Raw genomic sequence first — 16,074 nt, forward strand, 5'->3', positions numbered from 1 at the left:
TTAACAATTTTTTAGCTGCGACTAACTAAAATTTTTTCTAACAATTGTGTTTACAATTTAAAACCCTCAACTCTCGCCTTTACCACGTAAAAATATGCCGGTTTACTTTAGCCAGGGCTGACAAAGAAATATATCGATTGTAACCATGCGATGTATACGATAGTATGTGTTGAATTAGTTCACAGCATGAATGTGAACCGTGAACCAGCTGTAGATAAGTTTTGTTTTTGTAATTATAATTATTTTGATGTATTTGTAAATGTTTATTTATCAAACGCTATCACGGCACGTCCTCCACTTGCATTAATTTGTGGCCAGTTGATGCAAGTAAAGCTAGAAACGTCCATACGATCAACGTAAATAATGCCGTTCAAATGATCCATCTCATGTTGCGCTATGCGCGCGCTCCATCCCACAAGTTCAAGTTCTGAAGGTGTTCCAAGCATTCCAATGCCGGTGACTCGGACACGATCATATCGAGCCACTTGGCCAGAGAAACCGCGCACGCTCATGCAGCCCTCGGGATGCGTGTGCTGCGCATCCGTGATTATCTCAATCTTTGGATTGATAAAGACCTTATTTGGACATGAAATAAGATAACAATAACAAAAGTTAAAAGATTAAACTGGTATGTAGTAATAAAAAAAAACTGCTAATTACGCTTAGCGGCAGTGGCGACATCTTTCGCTGCTCGTAGTCTTCGGCCGTGAACTGCGCTCGCTTGCCCTCGCGAAACTCCATTACAATAATACGCAGTGGCACGCCCAATTGAGGTGCTGCTACTCCCACACAGTCGTAGTGCCGCAGCACCTTTACCATTTGGTCCACAATATCATTAATTTCGTGGCTGTCCAAACGTTCCGGTGGAACTTCCTCGGCACGGACTCGCAGCACAGGGTCGCCAATTTGCGTAAAATGATTATACGGCGGAACCGTGCGCGCCGTGACTTCCGTAGACATTGCCGTGGTCAATGGGAATGAGCTCTAGAGTACATAGTAGCAGATGATAACAGTAATGTAGCACCTTATCAGCTGTTTCTGTTATGAAACAGTCACCGCTAGCAGTCTGCGACTGAATAGATTAAGAACTAGATAAATGTGGAGTATTACTTTTGTGTATGCTCGTTTATTTGTGATATACTTTCTGTTGCACTATATAAGATTTCCATTCAAACCCAACTTTACGCTTCTTCAAAGAAATGATCTTCACCTATTTTGCGTGCCTTTGTCTGTTGCTTAGGCGTGTTAAAGGCAGTAGTACCCCTGCTTGATCGATCAGCAACTGTAGTGTTGGCTGTGGTTTTACGGAGCCTGGATACAATCTTAAAGTATTTGGAAATAATGGTATCCACAGCCGGACCATACTTCTGGCTGGCCAGATCCTTTTTGCAGCGCACATAGATGTCTTGCAAGACGCCACCAGTGCGATAAAACTTAATCACCTTCTCGCGCCGGTACCACTTATATAGCATATGCGGGGAGCACGGCTCGTAGATGCGATATACCTTGAAAAACTGATCGTAGAACTTGGACATTTTGCGCATCTTCATCTCATTAATGTTGGGTATTTGCAGATGCGGCTGCCGCACAATCTTATATGGATCGTGGTCAACAGAGTAGTTGGCAAAACGCACCGCGGGCCAGTTCAGGTTCAGAGTGGTGTCGTACAATATCTTTGGATGTCCCAGAATGCCGTGGGTAACATCGATCATGAACAGCTGGGGGCCTGGCACAATATACTCTAGCTCGATCTGGACAATGCGAGTGTCGGTGCCCCGATACTTGCGCTCACCAATCCACAGAATGGCCATATCCTCGTCGGGTATATGCTCCAGCTCCTGAATCAACGGCGAGACCTGGGTGCGGTAGTTAACAATCTTGTTATTGCGACCATAGAGCAAGCTGCGCTCCATGGGTGTGAACTTCAGATACTCTGGATGATTGCATACAAAGTGCTCAGAGCGAAACAGTCGATTCATCTCCATCTCGATCACGTTGTAGGCGCGCCTGTGCAAAGTAATCCATACGATCTGCGTGGCAACGGCCAGAAACTGTTCGTGAAAGAACTTATCCTTAATGGTCGCCGAAATATTGACAATCTCCTTCATGTGATAGAACTCCGCCATGTCGCCTTCACCCTTGAGGATTACGCTATAGTTTCGTGCCACCAGCATGCGATATTGACTCAAGTATATCGAGAATATGCGCTTCATTTCATTTGTCTGCTCGCTCTGTATCTGGGCCATGTTGCCAGCGAGCTCATCCCGTCGGATCAGCACAAATTCGACCATTCGCAAAAAGTACTCGAAGTAAATGATTAGAGCGTGAAGCAATCTGTGCACGGCAGGCTTATGTATAAACTCAAGAAATTTGGTGGTCAGAAATTCTTTGGGCATCATAAATAACACCAGATCGCGCACATCGTTTATCACAACAGTGTCCGTATCAAAAGTGGCTTGAGAGCGCACAAACTCCTGCCGAAAGATCAGTTCCTCCTCCTGGTTGATTGTCCGCAGAAATTTGTATCCGTTTGTCTCAATATAGCGCTCCCTTGCGTCCGACAAGTCGTTGTGGGGCTCAAAGTGCAGACTGTCGGTTTTCTTGTCCCATGACCACTTGCCACTGTGGTACTTGGGCGCATACGTATCGGCATAAATACGCTTCATTGTGGCTGCAAATCAAAACCTTTTTTCTTATTTACTTTTTTTGTTTTTTTTTTTTTTTTTTTTTTTTGTGTTTTGTATATAAGTGTGTGTTGTATATGTATATATATGTGTTTTAAATAAAACACAAGTAAACTATCAACATTGAAAATACAATAAAAACTACAAATTTTTATAGTAGCTGTTGAAAAATTGTCAAAATTTGAATCAGAACTAATTTTCATGCTTTCGTTAAAAACTGGAATTGTTTTCTTGAATCAATACTGGTCGATACTTTTGTCTCTTTCAATCGATTGCAAGATTATTTGTTAAGGTCCTTTTAGATATTATTTCTTTAATTGCAGCTATGGACATCAATGCTTTTATTAACTGAGAAATATACATATATTTGACGACCTAGTTGTAACAGTTTGAAGCGAAATTTAACAAAAACTTCTGGTTTACCCGTTTTCCAAGAAACCAAAATAATTATATATTGAATTTGACGCCATAAGCCCAATCACTTATAAATCTATTTTAAAATGTTAATTAAAATCCCATTTTATATATTTTTTCAATTTTTTTTTACCTGTTTTCTGAGTAATACCTTTAATTTTATTTTGTTTTTAAATTAAGAATTTTGTGCCCAGTAATTAATAAATTGCTTTAATTTCTCCATATGTACATTTATTATAGGAATCTGTACACATGCGACCATATAGAAAAGACGAATTTGTTTTTTTCAAATATAAAGTGCCACATTGATATATACGTTTTAGGGCGTATATATCAATTTGACACTTTACTAATTGAAAAAGTGTTCGTCTCCAGTTTTTTTGACCATATGTTTTTTTGAACTGGGTCTGAGGGCAATGTTGCAGGTATCGTCCGCATTATGTTTTACCGACTTCCGAAGTCTGGAAACGACTTTGAAATAACTGTTGATAAGCTGATCCACGTTAGGACCATATGAGGTCCTCTCCAGATCCTCTTCACAGCGTTTATAAATGTCCACATTGACATCCGCAATTGCTGAACTGACGATGCTATCCCGGCGAAGGCACATGGAGAGCATGTGGCTACTGTAGGGTTCGTAGATGCGATAGAGGTTTAGGAAATGTTCATAGTGCTTGGACATTTTGCGTATATTTGTATCGTCAATGTTGGGTATCTGAAGGTAGGGTTGCCGCAAAATGTGATACGGGTCATTCTCCAGTGAGAAGTGCTCCCCGCGCACCGCAGGCCAGTTTAGGTTGAGTAGAGTGTCGTAAAGGCGCTTCGGATGTCCCATGATGCCACGTGGTACGTCTATTAAATGCAGCTGCGCACCCGGAACGATAAACTCCAGCTCAATTGTGGCAATGCGAATGTCCGTACCACGATATTTTCGCTCGCCTATCCATAGTATGGGCAGATCCTCGGTGGGTACATTTTCTAATTCCTGAATCAACGGCGAGATCTGAATGCGATAGTTAACGACCTTATTTTTGCGCCCATACAGCAAACTTTTCTCCGCTGGCGTAAATTTCAGATACTCTGGTCGATAAATCATAAAGTGTTCGGACCGAAAAAGTCGATTCATCTCCATCTCGATCACATTGTAGGCTCGTCTGTGCATGGATATCCAAACGATTTGGATCGCGACGGCCAGAAACTGCTCGTGGAACCATTTATCTTTGATCGTAGCTGAAACTTGGCTGCTCTGGTTAAAGTGATGAAACTTGGCCATGTCGCCTTCGCCCTTGAGGATAACGCTATAGTTTCGTGCGACCAGCATACGATATTGACTCAAGTATATCGAGAATATGCGTTTCATTTTGATAGTCTGCTCGCTCTGTATCTGGGCCATGTCGCCATTTAGCTCATCACGGCGGATTAAAACGAGCTCCACTAAACGGAGAAAATACTCAAAGTAGATATTCAACGCATGGAACAATCTGTTCACTGCAGGCAGGTGCAAGAATATGAGGAGCCTCTTGGTCAAAAACTCTTTGGGCATTAAAAAGATAACCAGCTCAAGTACATCAGCAGTAATCAATGTATCATAATCGAATGTGTTTTCAGAACGCGCAAACTTCTGGCGATAGATCAGCTCCTCCTCTGGAGTAATTGTGCGTAGAAATTTGAAGCCGTTCGTCTCGATATATCGCTCCATTGCGTCTGACAAGTCGTTGTCCACTTCAAACTTCAGACTGTCTGTCTTCTTGTCCCAGTACCACTTGCCGCTGTGGTACTTGGGTGCTCTTGTGCCGCTATAAATCCTCTTCATTATGGAGGCGAACAAAACGTCTTATCTAAATAAACGACTATTAATAATTTTGTTGAAAATCAGCAAAAAATTAACACAAAACCGTGTTAAAAGAACAATTCAACAATAATCATCTGAGTTTTAATGACTTCAAAACAAAATCATATTAATAATGAAATTAAAAGAAAAGGTTTTCACAACTAAATACATATATATACATATATATATTCAAGGATATAATCCGTGCCCAGGTTTGAATAGCGTAATAATACATTATTACTTATAAATTTAAATCAATATTTACCCAAAAAAACACATACTGACCCACAATTATTTTATTGCCAGTAGTCATTTACAAAACAAAGAACGAGAGACAAAAAAAAATAATAAAATAAGATTAAAATTAACAAAGGGAGAACAAGTTAAATAGAGAGAGCATAAGGTTTATAAGATTGCCATTACAATTATTTGGTTATTATCAAAGCATGTGAACCTTTAGGTGATATTTGAATTCATGAGAATCACGTAGTAAGGCGAAGTAAAAAATTCGTACAAAATGTTGCCATCCACAATATTGCGCCCATCAATTTTTCACACTTGCGGGCAGATTTATTTATGAAATTTGATTTACTTTTAAGAATTTTATTATTGTTGTTTTGTTTAAATAAAATTAATTTACAATTAACTAAGACTTGCTGCCAAATTAAATACCCAAACCAAGACAACTTACCAACTTTTTAAGACTGTAAATATATAGGGCAAAGGCAATTCTCAATAATATGGGCCGGCCTAGTTTGGTTTTCGTCGTAGAGTTTAGAATCAGTTTCCAGCCATCTCAGCTTGTGGGGTGCATATAAATTTATGAGCACCTTGCAGCAAATTTATGGTAGAGCCAAACACCAAAAGAAACACCAACAACATCAACGAAAACAAACAAAAAACAGAATAAAACTCAGCCTTAAATTTACTCAACTGTCAGCTATTAACGGGAATCCCCGCTGGCCACACACTGTCTCCACTTGAGCATTTTAATATATTTACCAGTACATTAGGGTGCCACAATGCAGCCTCGTTACCTTAATTTAATGCCGGACCATGTTATTATTGTGTGTGTATTTTATTTATTGCTGCATTGAAATAAGCTTTTGTTTCTGTTTTTATTGTTTTTATTTCCGTTTTTTAATCTTTGGTCGGGATGCACTGCCATTGACATTTATTGTTTATTATTGTGATGGCAGGGTTAAATATTAACATGTCGGATCGTGAAGCTGAGCTAGCTATTACACACTATTAACATCGGTGGACAACCTGTCACTTCAAAGAAATTAAAAACTCAACAGATTAAATCAAATAATGGAAAAGATTTCAGTATTGCTTACCTGTCTTTTTTGCTATGAAACCAAGTTTCGCGGTTTTCTTGTTGCACTCTCTCTCTCTCTCTCTCTCTCGTTGGAAGCTTGTATATTAGCTCAAGAAAGGCTATGCACATAAAGATACACATACATACATGCATACTCCCAAATATACATACATACATGCATTCATAAGTACATACATACACTCATACACCTATACAAACATCCACATATATACGTCCATAAATACATACATGCACACATGCCTGCATGCTTGCATGATACATGCATGGATGCATACATGCATACATGCATACATGCATACATACATACATCCATACATCCATACATCCATACATACATGCCATGTTTTGTCATTAAAATTTTAAACATATCTATTTCATTCAGTTCCCGGGAATTGCCGCGTCTTAAGATAAATTTGAAAAGGATATATGCGGTGAATTTTGCGAAAATTGTATCAAATTAACGGCTAACGTTTACAAGGGTATTCAATCGTCGACTTGCCGAAGATATCTGAACTTTCTCGTATGAAATTAATTGTTATAATAATACAATGTCAACAATGCAGTGCCAATTACTTGTATGCGGGATTTCACTTGTATGAGGCATATGTTTTTGAGAATCAAATTAATTGCTCATATGAAAAAAAAAAGTAATTTTTATGTTTAAGTATTCGCCGCAGCTCCCGTCAAGCTGATGGTGAAAATCAATTTCATCTAAAGCTGATACTGAAAGCAAGCCAAACGTGTGCACAAATGAAAACAACTCAAGTTGTGGGCGGAATAAATATATGTTCTTGTGCCGTGCACAGCTGAAACAGACAAGGAAGAATGTAAGACGGTTGAACAACAGGATATAACAAAGCATATACATATGTATTGATTTTAGATGTTATGGTAGTCAGAAAAAGAGAATAAAAATGATTCTCTTGGATAAATTTATTGTAATTGTAGACTTTAATAAAGTAATACATTACATTTCATACGATCTTATTATACTGAAACTTACATCACGGACGATCGTCTAAAGCACTCAGAAGTTGTTCAAGTGATTTCCCTGAACCAAAGTCGGCAGAAAGCAAAGAAGCTTACTTTTTGATTTAATTCGCAACAGATGCAAACAAGTTGAAAGAGTAGAAGTTGCCAAGAGTTAAACTCTGCTCATCTATCTTCATTTTTCTTAGACATCCTGCCAACAAGGACCAACAGTTGTAAATTTTTTTTAGCTCTGCTGAGTACATCATGTTGAAGATGATTTCCAGCGAACGGCATAGAAAATGTTCCCAAACATTTTCAACCTCTGCTCTACATCATCTTTTCCCCTTTACCGTGGCACTCCGTTGCCGCACTTTTATACCCTTACAAATGGTATTTTAATTTTGTCGTGAAATGTGTAACGCATAGAATTGGTCATCTCCGACTCCATAATGTATATATATTATTGATTCGTTATCAACAGCCGAGTCGATATGTCCGTCTGTCTGTTTCAATTCGAACTAGTCTCTCAGCTTTAAGGCTATCTTTATGAAACTTTAAAGTTGTGCTTCTTTCTGTTGCACGCAGAAAATATATCTGCATATCTGCCATAGGATCGGTCGAAAACTAAGTTGTTGTATGGAAAACTTTGATGTTGTTCAAGACATCTTAATCATTCGCGGCAATGACTTTTTTACGTGTGCTTCTTAGATACGGGCAAACTCCTATGAGCAAATTGAAAAGGTTGGGTCTGCAAGGGTTTTGAATCTTCGGCGTGCCGAAGATAACCCTTTTCTAGTTTTTTTTTGTTTTTCATCAGTTCTTCGCATTTGTTTTTGCTGGCCAGCATAACATGATACGTCCTGCGCAGGGCTACAAATGAAAATTCTTTTGGTTCGGTAGGCGCAGAATAGCGGCCAAGTTGCGGTTGCTCCTGGGAAATGCAGCAGGGTGCGAAGTGCTTAGCTAGACTACGAGCCAGCAAACTGTTAAGTACAATTAAGAAATTCACCTAAGGAAAAACAAAAGTACAATGCAAAAACTTCGTGAGGAACCCTAAAAGTATCTTAATAGTATACATTCATTTGCTTTAAAATTTAAAGCTTGTGACCCACGAAAATTGGCAAAAAAGTAAAAATACCTTGTACTAAATTTAAAAATGCCTAAGACCAATTTTTTTTAACTATTGGCACGTGTCTGAGCAATGTAATCATGAAATAGTTGTGAAACAGTATTTCTAATTAAATGCAATTCCATTTAAATAAAAGCCCGAAATGCAGAAGTTTTCATAAATTTATTTGCACATTTAAAAAAAAATTATTTGTGCGTGTAAAATAAAGTCCTGTTCTAAACACGAAATATACGAAATTGTATATTAAATTAAATTTCTTAATAAGTTGCAAGTTTGTTGCATGGCATACAAACAGTTCATCCCTATTCGAATGCTTCTTTTTGATGCATAAATATTCTGATTACATAACTTTTCGACACTCAAATCCGTAACAAATTAGTAAAAACGCTAAAAGTCCATTAAAGGATTTAGCAAACTGTGTATAAATTGAATTTTTATATTAAAGTGACTCAAAATCTGGTACTAAATTGATTATATGGCCAATTAGAGTATTTGCAACTAGATTTTCACAGTCACATGCTGTAATTATTTTATATTTTTGCTATGATGTCAACGAAGTGTGTTTGCATATATGAGCTAAAGCACAAATATTTTAATATACAAAATTAATTCGCTGGCTTAGCAAAATATATGCTGCAAATTTAAGCCAAATATAGTAAAATTTAAATTTATTAGTTTTGTATTTCCACATAAAACTATTTTTGATTTCTTGATATTATTTCCGATACGTTTGTTATAAACATCAATTTGTAGCTCACGGTGTTGAATATGTATAATTAAATTTGAAATCAATCTGCCGCTAGGCCTAAATTGCAATTAATGATGAATAGCTAAACAACTGCGGAGCGGAAAAGCAACAAAATTTAATATATTTCAACGCCGGCAGAGGCGCGCATTTCAAACGGTCCCCGCTAAAAAGACAAAAAAATCACGCACACACCCGGAAAAAACACGTATACGCAGCATGGTGCGCCAGGATTCAATTGAAAAAGAGGAAATGCTGCAAATACCCATGTGTTGGGGTGCACTCAGATCCCCGCCTTTGCTCCAGCCCAACATTCACTTTAGCTCCTTTGGCTGCCTGTTAACTTTCGCTTTCTTAATGGTTCGCTGGCGCTTATATTTATACGAGTATTGCTCGCGTTTTGGCCTGCCGCTGAGGCGCTGCTAAAAATTTATTAGCTCACTGATTTATTTGTTCAGTTGCATGACACGTGGTTGAAAAGGCGCGGATGATGTGGTTAACGCTGCGTATACGTGATGTGAAACATTACCAGCTCTGCCATTTAAATAACCAAAATTAAATTCTTGTGCATTTAAAGCGATCCATTGAGCCCATGTATTTTTAGCCAAACAAGTGCACATCTGTTAGCTCTCATGACCTTTTTGATGAAATATATTTGTACTTAGTACACGCACTTAGCCGAAATAGGCAGCTATTCGGATGTGCTAACCACATAAGCATCATACCAAGCACCATTCATATGTATGCATAATTTATCAACTGCCTTGAATGACGTGTATTAATCAGAATTACGCACAATAACAAATTGCGTCAGTCCTTACTCAAAGTTGTCATTGAATAAGTTCCACGATGATGAAGTAGACCGTTGTTTTTCCAACAGGAAAGCCAACACACAAATGCAAGTTTTGGTAGGTTGGAACATACCAATTAATAAACTTTATATATAGGATATCAAACGTAAGCGGTAAGCAAAGGCAGTTAGCAAATACAATTTCTTATAAATTCCCTCATTATACAGAAATATAAAATTTATAACTTGAGTAAATTTATTCAAAATTTGACTAATTCATCATACTTAAATATGCATTTCGCTCATTAAAACGTACAAAATAATGAGGCTGGCTTAAATATATATCGTTACCAATTAAATTGAGTAATCGGATACAATAAACTTGTGCAATTGTATGTAACAAACAAACAAACTCATCATCGACTCTACAAATATATAATCTAAGTGCAGCAAGATAAATAAAATCGCATACTTCTACAAATTAATTTCTAACATTGTTTAATTTAATACATATTTGTACAAATGTGTCTTCATTAAAAGAAACTAAAGATTAGTAAATAACGTATTAATAACAGCTTAGCCAAATATGGCAATATTTATAAAAGTTAGTTGTGGTCAAACTCCATGGTTAGTTGCCCAATTACAGCTTTAATATTATTTAATAAAATCAACTGAGGTTAAATTTAATTGAACTAATTTAGTGTATTTTCGTTCATTGTTATCGTCATATTCTGCTTACATCTAAAAATCTTTCAGACCATAATCTATAAGCTTAGCTTGTGAAAATTATCATTCTTCTCAGGCCTATGCGCAAATCTCCTAGAGCCTTGTTATTGCTGCCGTTGTGTCCTGTTATTGTAAATTGTTAGAAATTGCGGACGTTCGTTTTTTGATTGATGGGCAATGATGAGCTTTAAGTGCCAAGCTTATTATGACATTAAGCTGGAAACATTAACAAATAATACAGAGTATTTGTGAACACTTCATCCTCAATCATAATATAAGCGGTTGTTAATAAAGATGACTTAGTATGCGTATGCATTATATGAAGGAAGCAACATAAACAAAAAATTCACTCAATGATGGTTAAGCAAACACTATTTTCATATTCTATATTTTTATATTCTACTCTGATCTGAACAATCTCGTTAACAGGATAATTATCTACCTGTCAAATTAAAATTGCATGTTATCATGCAATGCGACATAGCCCTTATGTAGCATATGGCTTTAAACACTGCTTGTCAACAAAATAAATCCATTTTACTAAATAATCGATGATACATTTGACCATTTCCTCTAATTTTCCTGTCAATGAATTTAACGCATTTAAAGTGCTGCCCACTTATTGACAATAGCACCTAATTTAAAAAGGAGCAATACAATGGGTTTTTCCCAACTGACATAAATTTAACAAACATAAAATATAACTATTCAGAGGTTATTTAAAATGTTGATAATTTTGTGTATAACGGAATTTTACATATTTATATGTATGCATAAATAGAAGTTGGTTCGTTGGACTTTTTAAATTTCTATTTATTAACAAATACTTGATCGATTCAATTGAAAGTTACCCAACTGTCCATTTCGAGGCAGTCGTTTGAGACATTGTGCCATTTGCTCGCCCATGTTTATTTAATTTAATTTTTAACTTTTGGTCGTAAACCATTTCTTAGCTTTCTGACATTTTGCTGTGCTTGTTGACGTTCAAACGTGTGTTTGCTTTGCCGCTAAAAGCCAATTAAAATTCAGCCCAGCTGTCGCATTGCTTGTAGGCAAAAACTGTCAGAAAGCACGGAGCAGGTCAGAGGGCATGTATCAACATGGCAAAGTGTAAGACAGGTAAGAGCCCAGCACGTGTCATTGATTAGTGTGAGCACTTCAACAGCTGTCTGTGTGTGAATGAGCCAGCTAATGGGTTTTACGCAAAAGTTGTAGGTTTCGATACACACATTGATAAGCATGTCAAAAAATAAATCCGTTTAAATATAAAAGTATAATTATAATAATATAAAAATATAATAGTATAATTTAGGGAAATAAAGTTAAGCAAGCAGTCATCATGCAACCTCCACAGCAGTTCGCTAAATTTGAGGAAGTGCCTTATATGACCACCCATGAGGCGATTCGCTTGGAAAGGATCTACCTTGTCGCTAGCCTGTTTACGGGAATTGGCATGGGTCAACTAGTGTTAATCAAGGGAGCAAGGTTTGACTTGTACGAGATAGTACCAGTGCCAAGTTTCATGTGGCTAGTGATCGCCCTGGTCTGCCTAGTGCTGTTAGTATTCACCGAGCTGTTCAACAAGTTTCCCATCAATTGGACGCTCGGCGTTGTAACTGTGGAGTCCATGACACTGTGCGTTATATGCTACAATTGGACCACATTAAAATTTATGTATGCCACCATCATTGTGGTAACAATTCTAGCGACTAACCTGTTCTTGTATCTGATGGGTGCCTTCCTGCCTCTTTCTTTTTTACCCGGTTACAAGACCATGCTGGTTACAACAATTGTCTTTATCATCGTTTATATATTACTGGTTGTTGTTGTGTTTGCCATCAAAATGCCAGTATTGATGGTGCTTGTTGATTCATGGAGCTTGTTATATATGCTGCCCCTAACGCTCTATGGTAGCACTATAATACACCATCGCCGATTGGAAAATTTAATTTCTGAGGAATATGTACTGTCTGCAACAATTATGACAGCATTCCTTCTTTATATGATCCACCTACTTACCTCAGTTCTGACTTATAGCCTACGATTGCATAAAACCTTTGCGTAAATTACATATATGTACATACATAATTTTTCAGAATAATAAATACCGAAATTCTTTTGTCACAAATCCACAATCCATGTCAAAAACTTTAAAAAATGTCCAAACGGATACGTGCTTTTAATACCAACCTACAACAGATATATATATATATATATCTATTCTGCTCCATATTGTAACCATCTATTTTCCACTCATTTTCCGCCCGTGGAAAAGTTTTAAAAATTGAATTTAAGCCCGAACCTTCACGCGCAAAATCTTTGACCACCAAGTGGACTGCCAAGGAGGGGTGGATATTCCGAAATGTGTAAAGCACCTCTTGATTATAATTTTGATACCAATCGAGTGGTGAATAGCTGGAATTTTCCAGAGTTTTATTCTAAGCGTACTCATTCATCACATGAGGATTTAGTATAAATCTCAGCTTAACAGAGGTGTGCGTGTGCGTTATTCTCTCTCAGTCAGTTTTAAATATAGAGATACAGACATTGTGTGTACAAAGAAGAAGTTCTTTTGTTGTTATTATAAAAACTTTAATATTGTTCTGCCATCCGCTTAATTTGTGACTTAACAAAAAATGTAAGATATTGGCCATTTTGAATTTCGAACTTTGCTTCCAATAAACTAAGAGACTACATAAAAATGAATACAGTTTGGATGTGAATGTGCACATATAAATTGAAATACGCCCACTTAAAAACGGAATACCATCGAAGAGAATTATAAACAATTCACAAATGGAATTTACGGAATTAGCATAACTTGAGGCATAAAAAGAATACACAATTTGGAAGGCTGCTTCAAGTGGGTTCATTCAAGTGAACAGAAGTAGAATAACCAAAAATATTACACTAAAAGGATAACAAAATGGTCAATACCATAAAATACGAAACGAAATATAAATATGTAAGTTTTCGCTGAGAGGTCTAGTTGTGTGTATTGTGTATTCAGGCAGAAATGAGTTGATAAAAAAGAACTCCATAACAAAAAACAAAAAAAAAAAGGGCAAACAAACTTGTCCCCAAAAATAGCCGCATAATCCCAGCAAAATAAAATGTGTACCACGGAAACGGAAATGAAACTTCTGCCCAAAAATTCCCGACTCGAACAAATCACCATGCGTCAGCGAGTGTTTTGTTTCGGGCAACAGCAAACCCAAAATGTGGTGTGACGTGTGGAGCCGAAACGAAAGCAACATCAAGTGAAATGGATTGGAATGGAATGTTTTTTTTTTTTTTTAATGTAATAAGGAATAAGGAATTTAGCTACTTCATACATGCTATGTGACAGTCCATTCTTAATCAAAATAATCTCTCCAAGAACGCGACCGTTGGATTAGCGGGTCAAGGTGGCGGGAAAATTAAGCTAAGCCACTGACGTTCTGAACAACATTTTGCAAGAAGTAGAGTCATACGGTCTTCCAAATCAACAATCAGCTGTTCGCTTTCTTCATTTCGTTTTAAATATATGATTTGGTTGACATTTACTATTTGAATCCTTTTATAGGAAATATTATTTTTAAATAATAAATAGTTTAATATTTAATGTTCTTTATACATGTTGTTCTTTATTGTATATACGCATTGCGTTTAAATTGTTCAGTTTCGTTTTTTAAATACACATTTTGCCAATGGCTTATGCCAAGTGCCATCTAACTGGCACACATTCCATTCCGAGCCAATCAGATTTGCCCATCGACACGTAAAGTGCACTGGCTCATTGGGCCACACATATTTCTGGCCGCGAGCCACATGAAATTTGGTATCTCTATCAAATTTCGGTTTTAAATATCCCGCTGGTTCGCTGCAATTGCGATATGGCGTTGGCTTATAACCTTTAATGTCCTCACACACATTCCATAGCTCATCAGCCCCGTCCAGACAGTCGGGCTTGTTATCACAGAGCAGATCATTTTTGATGCAAGCTCCATAGCCACACTGAAAGTGGTCTACCTGACATTCCTCAAAGCATTGCAGTAGTGACTCATCACGACCATTTCTGCAGTCAACGTGATGGTTGCACAACAATTCCGCGGATATACATTCACCTGGCTGGCATTCCATTTCCAAATCCCTATTAATATACAAGGCAAATTATTGAGTAGCTGAACAGCGACTATACGGTATTCTATTAATAATATCTCTTTATAACTAAATTAAAAAAATTCGCATAGTTCACTCTTTTTTTTTCATTTACCTACAAGTATTTTGTGGAGGATCGTCGTCGGTAAGATCATTACAACCAAGCTCATCCGACCCATCCCAACAGTCCCTGCTGCCGTCACATCGTTGATTATTTGAAATTGCTGCTCCGCTGGCGCAATAGAAATTATAATCAAGCTGGAGGGACGGATGCAGTTTGCAGGCCATAATGGACTCATCGCTGCCATCGTCACAGTCCCAGATGCCATCGCACAGCTTACTCAACCTAATCCAACCTTCGTTCACCTTTGCATCGCAATTTATGGGTCTTGTGTTGCTGGTGCATTGAAACCATCTGTGTTCACATTCAGCTGGACATAAATTGGCGATTTTTTATTATTATATTTAGTTTTCACGGAACTGTTTAGTATTTAAAATCACCTTTACTAAATACTTCGGGCGCTATCAGCACACAGAGAAACATATAGCGAAGCATTTAGGACTATTTTCGGGACCCTGGCGAATTGAATCGAAGCTCAAGCTTCAACAAACTGACTTGTCAGCTCATTTAAAAATACATTATTTTTATTCAATATGATCTACAATGAGCTAATTTATCGCTAAATAAAATATGACGCGAATAATAGGGGCGTATTTATGCATTCTCATAAATTAATCAATAAAGGCTTGCAGTAAGTGCGCGATACTCTGGTAATCAGTGCTCGAGCTCATTCCTCGAGCATTGCAATATAGCAAATATATCGGGTCACACTTCATTTTAAGAAGTAGAATTAATAAATTACTTTTCCATTCTACTTAAGTTTCCACAGCGTTGGCTTGAAACAAACAAACATATCCGTAGTATAAGCTAGAGACTTGAAGTTTTGAACGTAGCTCCTTCTAGTGCCTCCATGCAATATGAGTTTGTTTTGGATAATCTGACGTTATTATTGCTCTGTTCGTAAACAATCGACAATAGTCGAAAGGAAAATTTAGTTTTTGAACGAATCGCTTGTTTTCAGAGCTAGAGCTAGAGAAGTTGTTAAAGAAGACGTGAAGTTATATTGGCAAGACATGTGGCTACAAGAGCAAAACGCAAGAATTTTTGTATATATGTATGTGCACACTTACTTACATCCATGTGTCTTTTTTTAATTCCATGAGCTATAAGCAAGTGTAATAGTAAGTTAGTCATCGGCGGAGGGAACTAACATTTTTCAAATTTACTTTATTAGTTCTAG

The 16,074-nt window shown here is 37.1% G+C and overlaps 4 protein-coding genes and 1 long non-coding RNA gene across 5 annotated transcripts; all 5 read right to left on the reverse strand.

Moving 5' to 3' along the window:
- Window positions 1–111: 111 nt before the first annotated feature.
- Window positions 112–985, reverse strand: LOC6629956 (peptide deformylase, mitochondrial). The gene is made up of 2 exons (XM_002053578.4): window positions 661–985; window positions 112–575 (listed from the first exon to the last, which is right to left on the reverse strand). The coding sequence occupies exons 1-2, from the start codon at window positions 958–960 to the stop codon at window positions 264–266; spliced, it is 612 nt and encodes a 203-aa protein (XP_002053614.1). The 5' UTR covers window positions 961–985; the 3' UTR covers window positions 112–263.
- Window positions 986–1,106: 121 nt separating this feature from the next.
- Window positions 1,107–2,734, reverse strand: LOC6629955 (protein phosphatase 1 regulatory subunit 36). Its single transcript, XM_002053577.4, has one exon. It carries the CDS (start codon window positions 2,664–2,666, stop codon window positions 1,182–1,184), a length of 1,485 nt encoding a protein of 494 aa, XP_002053613.1. The 5' UTR covers window positions 2,667–2,734; the 3' UTR covers window positions 1,107–1,181.
- A 179-nt stretch (window positions 2,735–2,913) lies between these two features.
- LOC6629954 (protein phosphatase 1 regulatory subunit 36) lies at window positions 2,914–4,932 on the reverse strand. The gene is made up of 2 exons (XM_002053576.4): window positions 3,232–4,932; window positions 2,914–3,174 (listed from the first exon to the last, which is right to left on the reverse strand). The coding sequence occupies exon 1, from the start codon at window positions 4,909–4,911 to the stop codon at window positions 3,448–3,450; it is 1,464 nt and encodes a 487-aa protein (XP_002053612.1). The 5' UTR covers window positions 4,912–4,932; the 3' UTR covers window positions 2,914–3,174; window positions 3,232–3,447.
- A 6,965-nt stretch (window positions 4,933–11,897) lies between these two features.
- LOC138910924 (uncharacterized) lies at window positions 11,898–12,767 on the reverse strand. The gene is made up of 3 exons (XR_011416136.1): window positions 12,653–12,767; window positions 12,348–12,603; window positions 11,898–12,280 (listed from the first exon to the last, which is right to left on the reverse strand). It is a non-coding gene; the product is annotated as an uncharacterized lncRNA (long non-coding RNA).
- A 1,465-nt stretch (window positions 12,768–14,232) lies between these two features.
- Window positions 14,233–15,412, reverse strand: LOC26531796 (very low-density lipoprotein receptor). Its single transcript, XM_015172458.3, has 3 exons — window positions 15,275–15,412; window positions 14,889–15,204; window positions 14,233–14,765 (listed from the first exon to the last, which is right to left on the reverse strand). Exons 1-3 carry the CDS (start codon window positions 15,327–15,329, stop codon window positions 14,291–14,293), a joined length of 846 nt encoding a protein of 281 aa, XP_015027944.1. The 5' UTR covers window positions 15,330–15,412; the 3' UTR covers window positions 14,233–14,290.
- Window positions 15,413–16,074: the final 662 nt, after the last annotated feature.

The sequence above is a fragment of the Drosophila virilis genome, chromosome 2, assembly GCF_030788295.1.
Source record: "Drosophila virilis strain 15010-1051.87 chromosome 2, Dvir_AGI_RSII-ME, whole genome shotgun sequence".
NCBI classification, from domain to species: Eukaryota; Metazoa; Arthropoda; class Insecta; order Diptera; family Drosophilidae; genus Drosophila; species Drosophila virilis.